The sequence below is a fragment of the Erythranthe guttata genome, chromosome 5 (genome assembly GCF_056151865.1).
Source record: "Erythranthe guttata isolate IM_541 chromosome 5, IM_541, whole genome shotgun sequence".
NCBI classification, from domain to species: domain Eukaryota; kingdom Viridiplantae; phylum Streptophyta; class Magnoliopsida; order Lamiales; family Phrymaceae; genus Erythranthe; species Erythranthe guttata.
In genome coordinates, this window is record NC_142537.1 from 9416916 (window position 1) to 9426319 (window position 9404).

Genomic DNA, 9404 nt, shown 5'->3' on the forward strand with positions numbered 1-9404 from the left:
AAGTTTGTGGAGTTCTATTGATCTGGTCAAGAAAGGCATGCGGTGGAGAATCGAAAATGGCCGGTCGGTGAGTATCTCGACGAGGGATGAATGTTTATTTAATGAAAATATTTTATATAAACTAGGCATAGACATATAATATGTGAAATAGAAACAAGATGAAAACATCAAATATAATTAAAATAGAGAACTCGACTGCGTTGAGGTTCGGTACATATGTAAGATCGACTCCTAGTAACACACACATAAAAAAAATAAAAGGAAAACAAAAAAAAAAAACTTATGCAAGAAACAAATGCTCAGGTAATATAAACCTGGACTGCTGAGCTGTAATTGTCGTCTTTATACCGGTTGGGAAATAGAGACTATTCCGATATGGAATTAATCTATTGCAATTTACATCAATCTCTGCAAACTCTTCACGCGTCTTCTCATTAGGGCTATAGTAGACAAATTTCTTACGCGCTACTTGAATTACAACCTTATTTCCCACGAAACATATTGGTGTAATCCACAAAAACGGAACCCGGAAATTTCCAACCGTCATAAACTCTTTCCAGTGAGTACTATTCTCCCCGACATCAATGCCTTTTTCCTTTATCCAGATTTGGATACTGTTCTCACGGTAGTTGTATTCGTACAGACATAGGCTTCCTCCCAAAGAACTCGTGTTAATTAAATGAAACTTGTCATCACTTAATTGTTCGGGCTTTTGCAAAATCTTGAGCTCATCGGTTCTTGGATCGAAATACACTAATTGTGGACCTGAAATATTCGTGCTCTCGACGGCCAAAATCCAATAGGTAGCTCCGTCAACGAATATGGCCGCACCTGGAGTACCAAGAATGGTATGGAATTTTGTTCCTAAATACTTTTCGGTCCAAGAATTGTTATTACACGAATAAATTGCATAATTCATTGAATAAACAAAGACAACCTTGAAATCGCCCGTTATTTTGTCATAACAAACCCCGCAATCCACTTCATGATCTTCATTAAACTCACATCGGTTTATGAGAAACATCTGAGAGCGAGTTGATGGATTCCACAGTGCGTACGTATCGTATTCGGACTCGCTGTGGAGGCGGCTGGTCAAGAGTAGCACGCCGTTACATTCGCATAATATTCTGTCGTAGCCATTGGGAATATTCTCGGCCGAGATTTCTCCGGAGTCGATTTTTCCAACATCGAATTTAACCAAAGGAAACCCTCTACCAGTACCATATGTATGCCTACTTAGGAAGAGATTATTATTCGGAGAGTTATTCGAGGATTGGAGATGATTTTGAATGAATAAAGGATCAGAGATTATAGTATTCCATGACTTTGATACCGCTTTGAATCGAAGAAGAGATTTAACTGATGATAATTTTGTAAGTATAATTTCGATTATCTCCGGCGGAATATTTGCTGATGATGTTTTCTCTAATTCTATTGCCATGTCTGTTTTTTTTTTCTTTTTCTGTGTTTTTTCTTCAACCGTACTATTGGTTCTTTTTAGGGTTTAGGGAGCTTTTTGAGCGGAGAGTGATATCATATGTCTAGGGTTTTTATTCTTAACAATTCTTTCGTCTTTTTTTATGGCCCAGCCCGACATGCAATGTTTTTCGTACGTCCACCTGAAAAAAATACAGATTCTTGTCCGCTGCAAAATTAAACATTAGGTAAAATAGCAGTTTGCCCCCTAAACTAATACCAATCTTCTTTCAAGGGTCAGGAAAAAGCAGCAACATAAATATAGAACTACTATATGACTGAATCATATGAGAACTAGGGCAAAAAATATTGACTTGCTTGGTTAATGAAGAGAAATAATGGTTAATACTAATAGCAGCGCTCCTCCAATAATAAAATAGCAAGTCGTCTCAATTATGGAGTTCATCCAGGGGCTGATCCAGGATGAAAAGTTAGGGGGGGCAGGTTAAATTTCCACGGTTTGGGGCAGCACCTCGAAAAAAATTTTAGGTTCACAAGACACTGCAAAAAAAAGTTTATATTGTTAAATTTTAATTCAAATAATACATATTATAATCTTGTCATATTTCAAGCATTCAAAAAACTAATTAATCCAAATCATTATTGCATTTAATTATTTAGGAGTTAAAAACATCGTCCCATTTTGTTTTTTAAAGGTATTAATAAAAGAATAAAAATAAATACATATTAATATTTTTTATTAAAAATTGTACTAATTTTCAGCATTTTATGTTATATTAAATATAATATATATATATATATATATATATATATATATATATATATATATATATATATATATATATATATATATATATATATATATATATATGTATATATATATGTATATATATATATATCAAGGTTGTAAAAAGCGGTAATCGGGTCCGAGTCGGTCAGGCACCGACTCACGATTAATCGGTGCGGCGGTGATTAATCGGTGATAAATCGGAAATAAATCGGTTTTTAAAATTTAATATAATATATTTGTAGATATTATTTATAAACACTCAAAACATAGATAAAAAATATTTAAACATAGTTATATCTCCATCATGTATATATATTCTAATAACATAATAAAAGTTTAATAATAATAAGATCATAATACATAAATATCCTTATAAAATATAAATAAAAAGGCAATTTTTTTTGAATTTACATACATTCTTGGCATACATCATTAGTTCTTTAAAAATAATAATTAACCTAAACAAAATAAAGCATAAACTCCTTTTTTTTTTTATTAAAATCCCAACTTTTATTTTGATTTATAAAAAAAAAAAAAAAAAAAAAAACCAACTTTTGACCGATTTTTTGCCGATTTGACCGCCTCGGACCGCCTCAAACCGCCTCACAGGCAAAAAACCGATTTTTCAAACCTTTACACTAAAATCGTAAAGGTTTGGGACCGCCTCCGCCTCGGCAACCGATTAATCGGCCGCCTCGGCCGTTTTTTAGAACACTGATATATATACATATATATATATATATATATATGTATATATATATGTATATATATATATATATATATATATATATATATATATATATATATATATATATATATATATATGTATATATATGTATATATATATATATATATATATATATATATATATATATATATATATATATATGGATAATTAGCAAGACCCCCCTCATCTAGGTAAATGAGTTAAGAAAACCCCCCCTCCCAAAAATAATTAGAGAAAACCCCCTTACCTAATATCCTACCCAAATATTATTTAATAATTCCCAAACCACCCTTAATACCCCTAACCCATTGCCGTTCTCTCTTTTTTTTTTCTCGTCTTCTCATCTTCTCGTCTTCTGCTTCTCTTCAGCCGTCTTCTTTGTTTTTTTTTTTTTGCTTTCTCTGACAAATCTTCTCATCACCGTCGCCGCCGCCAACCTGCCGGCCGGATCGTGATGGAGCTCTACGCCGACGCCGTTCCGAAGACCGCCGAGAATTTCCGCGCACTCTGCACCGGAGAGAAAGGAGTCGGCAGATCTGGCAAGCCACTCCACTACAAGGGATCATGCTTCCACTGCGTGATCCCCAACTTCATGTGCCAGGGAGGCGACTTCACCGCCGGAAACGGCACCGGAGGCGAGTCGATCTATGGAGCCAAGTTCGCCAATGAGAACTTCGTAAAAAACAGTTAGTATATAGATGTGGGATGGTGATGCTGTGGTGTGGCGACGATGAAGAACAGATCTAGGGTTTTTTGGTGGATTTTGGCGGAAGACGGCGTTGAAAAAAAAAAATTCGCGCAGGCAGGGCCCTTAATCGACTACGTGGTTTAATTGACTATGTTCAATAGTCGATTAAGGCTTAATCGACTATGTTCAGTAGTCGATTAAGGTTAACCGACTCTAATTGTTAATTTTTTTTTTTTGATTTTTTGTTTTATTGACTCCAATGTATAAATCAATTACAATGTTTGTATTTTTTTTAAATATAATTGATTTTGTATTTTTTTTGTAATTGTGATTTTTTATTTTTTAATAGCTAAAATTTTAATTGACTATGCATTAATAAACCTGATAGAGTAAAAAATTAAAAAAACCAAAAAACATTTAAAAGCAAAATTAGAAAAAAAAAAAGTTAAAAAATAAAGATTTTCCTTAATCGACTATGAAGCATAGTCGATTTAGGACTAATCGACTATGCTTCATAGTCGATTAAAAAAACGGAAAAAAAAAAACGCGGAGCGCGTGACCTAGTGATGAGGTGGCGGGCGGGGGTAAAGCTTGAAAGCATAATAGCTGAAATTGGAATTGGGCTTTTCTCAAATGGTCTAAAATATTTTGGGCCTATCTCCATTAAAAAAAGTAATGGGGGTTATGTCAAAGAGCCCCATATATATATATATATATATATATATATACACACACGTGTGTATGTATATAATTTAGGGAAAGTACAGTTTGCACCCCTGAACTATAGGGTCTGTCACAAATACTCCCCTAAACTACAAAACGTAACAAACTAACCCCTGTATTCTATGGTCAACGTTAAGAAAACTAACACCGGCAGTTTTCATGAGCAATTACTTCTTTGCCCATCAATTTTGGTCTCTCTCCTCTCTCTTCTTCTTCTCGCCTTTTTTTCTCCTTTTCTTTTCACAGAGATTCTCTCCTCTTTGCCCCTCTCCTCTCATCTTATACTCTCATATGCATCAGATCCAAGTTATCAAGATAGAAATTGCAAGCTTATGTTTTTTTTTTCTTTTAAAAAACCTAGACTAACCCCTCTTTGTCTTTCTGCAAAATCCATCTAGTATTAAAGTTCTCCAGCAAAACCCAATTAAACCATAGAACTCATCCCCTGTTTTATTTTTGTTCAAAAAAGTAAAAAAAAAATAGAAGAGGAGAAGAGAAGAGAAGAATCAAGATCTGAGCCACAAGCTTGTTTCTAAAATCCTCAAAATCCCTGAATTTCCGTGCAAAATTTGTTGTGGTGGGCTTTGTCTTCGCGCCACGTTGATCCCCGTCGACTTCACCGCCGGCATGGTTGGCATCACCAATCCGGTGCTCTGCAAGTCTTCTAAGAGCTTTTTTGGTGATTGGTTTGTTTTTGATTGACCTTCCTCCGGCACGGCGTTGTATTCTTAGGTTTTTGTCAACAAGCTACTGTAACCATGGTGCAGCAAGATTCCCATTTATATATTATAATAAAATGTTAATTCTACACACACACACACACATATATATATAGGGCATATTACAAATAAGCCCATCAGTGGGAACTTATTCATAAAGAGATCCAGACAATATTCTTCTTTACCAATAAGTCCACACATGGTCCAGATTTATGTAAAGGACTAAAATAACCCCTCTTACTTTAATATGCTCCAATTTCATCCTTAACTTACTTTAACTTCAATTTGACCCCAACTTTCACAAATTATTCAATTTTGACCCAAAACTTTTTTTTTTTCACAAAATTTTTTTTTTTCAAAAAAAAATTTTTCCGCCGGATTCCGGCGTTGACCGGCGGTCAACGCCGGTCTCCGGCGTTGACTTTTTTTTTTATTTTTATTTTTTTTTTTTTATTTTTTATTTTTTCTTCCGGATTTTTTTTCCGGATTCCGGCGGTCAACGCCGGTCTCCGGCGTTGACTTTTTAAATTTTTTTTTTTTTTTTTTTTTTTTTTTTTTTTCCTTCAGGATTTTTTTTCCGGATTCCGGCGTTGACCGGCGGTCAACGCCGGTCTCCGGCGTTGACTTTTTAATTTTATTTTTTTTTTTTTTTTTTTTTTTTTTTTTTTTTTTTCCTGTAACTTTTTTTTTCCGTTTAAACAGCAATATTGCTGTGAATGACAGTAATATTAACTATATTACTGTTAAACACAGTAAAAATAACTAAACTATAGTTTAACACAGTGATATTGCTATATTAATCTCTAGCACATTAATATTAACACAACAAAATTCATTATTATTGTATAATAAAGTAATATTACTATGTTGTCCGTTCAACAAATGTAAACAAAATAAAAAAAACCAAAAGAATTACTATTACTGTGAGTGACAGTAATATTACTATAGCAACAGTAATATTACAATAGTAGACAGTAATATTATTACGTTACTCCGTGAATAACTCGAACAAACAAAAAATCCAAACAAAATAATAATATTGATGTGGTTGACAGGAATATTACTATAACAACAGTAATATTACCGTCAACCACAGTAATATTATTGTGTTTACAGTAATATTACAATAATAGACAGTAATATTAATACGTTACTCCGTGAATAACTCAAACAAAACAAACACCCCAAAAAAATAATAATATTGATGTTGTTGACAGTAATATTATTGTGTTTACAGTTATTTTACTGTCAACGACAGTAATATAATTACGTTGACTTGTCAACAAATCAAAAAAAAAAAAAAATAATAAATAAATAAAATATAATATTGCATTAATTTACTGTCAACGGCAGCACAATTACATAAATGTAATGTCAACGGCAGTACAATTACGTTAATTAACTATCATTGACAGTATAATTACGTTAATTTACTGTCAGTGACAGCACAATTACGGTCAACGTGTAGCGGCGGGCGTGGAAAAACAAAACAAACCAAACAAAAAAAAAAAAACTTAAAAAAACACTAAAGAAAGAGACCGACGGAAACCGGCGAAAAAATCCGGAAGAAAAGAAAAGAAAAAAAAAAAGAAAAAAGCAAAAAAAAAAAAAAAAAAAAAGTCAACGCCGGAGACCGGCGTTGACCGCCGGTCAACGCCGGAATCCGGAAAAAAAAAATCCGGAAGGAAAAAAAAAAAAAAAAAAAAAAAAAAAAAAAAATTAAAAAGTCAACGCCGGAGACCGGCGTTGACCGCCGGTCAACGCCGGAATCCGGCGGCAAAAAAAAAGTTTTTGAAAAAAAAAAAATTTTTGAAAAAAAAAAAAATTTTGGGTCAAAATTTAATAATTTGTGAAATTTGGGGTCAAATTGAGATTAAATTAATTTAAGGATGAAATTGGAGCATATTAAATTATACTCCAAAAAAAAGTCAAAATTCAATTTTTGTGGTCAAAATTGAACTTTTATGGACAAAATTGATTAATTTGGGTTACAATTAAGAATTGGGTATAAATGGTTGAGGGTAATATTGGGATATACATGAATGTTTCCTTTAGTTATAATAAATATTAAAGGGATGGGCTTATTGGTGAAAGAGATATGTCCCCTAAACCTAGAATAATAAACATGCTTGGTTGGGGACTTTTGCATAAAAATCCCATATATATATATATATATATATATATATATATATATATATATATATATATATATATATATATATATATATATATATATATATATATATATATGGGCGAATAGCAAAAAGGTCCATCACATGGGACTTAAATGCATTTTGGTCCACAAAAAAAACAGTCTCTCAATTAAGCCCATCCTTATGTCTTTAGTCTAAAATACCTTCAACAATATAATTCTTATCAATTCCACCCATTATGTTCTAACTTCTTTCATATTACACATTGACCCCATATTTAAACAAATATATCACATTAACCACCAAAACTTTTTTTTCAGAAAATAATTTTTTTTTCTGAAATATTCAGATTCCGGCCAGATTTCCGGCATTGACTTTTTTTTTTGAATTTTTTGAATTTTTTTTTCTTAGAAGAAAAAAATATTTTAATTAATATTAATGTTTTAGCTACTAAATTACTATCTCAGACAGTAATATTACTGTTTGGGACGGTAATATTATGAATATTATTTTTCCGAACAGTAATATTATGAATATTATTTTTCCGAACAGTAATATTATGAATATTATTTTTCCGAACAGTATTATTATTAATATTATTGTCTAATATAGTTAAATTACTGTTGAAGACAGTAATTTAGCATCTAAGGCAGTACTATTAATTAAAATATTTTTTTTTAAGAAAACAAATGAAAAAAAAGTCAATTAACAGTTAAATTACTGTCTCCGACAGTTAAATAACTGCTGGAGACAGTAATTTAGCAAACGAATACAGTAATATTAATTAAAAATATTTTTTTTAAGAATAAAGAAGTCAATTAACATTTAAATCAATGTCTCCAACAGTTAAATAACTGTTGGAGACAGTAATTTAGCAAGATAAAGTAATATTAATTAATATATTTTTGAAGAAAAAAAAAATCAATTAACAGCTAAATTACTGTCTCCGGCAGTTAAATAACTGCCGGAGACAGTAATTTAGCAGCCAAGACAGTCATATTAATTAAAAAAAATTAAGAAAAAACAAAATTATAAAAAAAAAAAAAAAAATGAACGCCGGAGACCGGCGGTCAGCGCCGGAATCTGGCCGGAAAAAAAACATTTCAGAAACAAAAATGTTTTCTGAAAAAAAAAATTGGGGGTTAATGTGATATATTTGTTTAAATCCGGGGTCAATGTGTAATATTAAAGAAGTTAGAGCATAATTGGTGGAATTGATAAGAATTAGGGTTAAAATTGGGGTCAAAATTGAAATTAGGATTAAAATTGGTTAATTGATGAAATTGGGCTAAATTGGGGTGTAAATCATGAAATTGGAGTTGAATTGGGTTTCAATGAATTTGGGGTAATTTTGGTATATATGAAAGGATTTTCCTTATTTGCAAATAAGTTTGAATGTGTTGGATTTATTTAAAAGACAAAAAAATTGGATGTCCCTCTTTTAATTAAGTGCCCTTGTCATGGGCCTATTTGTCATTACCCATATATATATATATATATATATATATATATATATATATATATATATATATATATATATATATATATATATATATATATATATATATATATATATATATATATATATATATATATATATATATATGGGGCTCTTTGAGAAAACCCCCTCACTATTTTTTTTAATAGAGGGAGGCCCAAAATATTTTAGTCCATTTGAGAAAAGTCCACACCCATTTTCAGCCATTATATTTTCCAGCTTTACCCCCGCCCGCCATCTCATCACTAAATCACGCGCTCCGCTATTGTTTTTTTTTTTTTTCCGTTTTTTTAATCGACTATGAAGCATAGTCGACTAGTCTTAAATCGACTATGCTTCATAGTCGATTAAGGACATTCTTTAATTTTTTAATTTTTTTTTTGTTTTTTTAATTTTTTTCTACATCAGGTATATTAAATGGACTATGATGAAGCATAGTCAATTAAGAATCTGCTACTAAACATTACAAATCACAATTGCAAAAAAAATGCACAATCAACTATATTTTACAAAATACAAAAAATATACAAACATTATAATTGATTTATACAATTAGAATCAATAAACAAAAAATCCAAAAAATAAATACAAAATTGGAGTCGATCAACCTTAATCGACTTTCATAGCATAGTCGATTAGCTTAATCGACTATTGAGTATGTACATAGTC

General features: G+C 31.3%; 1 protein-coding gene across 1 annotated transcript; it reads right to left on the reverse strand.

The window, feature by feature from the left end:
- Positions 1-280: 280 nt before the first annotated feature.
- Positions 281-1441, reverse strand: LOC105972118 (putative F-box protein At3g51171). The gene has a single exon (XM_088817908.1). The coding sequence runs from the start codon at positions 1439-1441 to the stop codon at positions 281-283; it is 1161 nt and encodes a 386-aa protein (XP_088674034.1).
- Between the last annotated feature and the right edge of the window lie 7963 nt (positions 1442-9404).

Excerpts from the sequence above, each read along its gene's own strand:
- LOC105972118 (XM_088817908.1), bottom strand. The coding sequence starts at position 1,441 with ATGGCAATAGAATTAGAGAAAACATCATCAGCAAATATTCCGCCGGAG.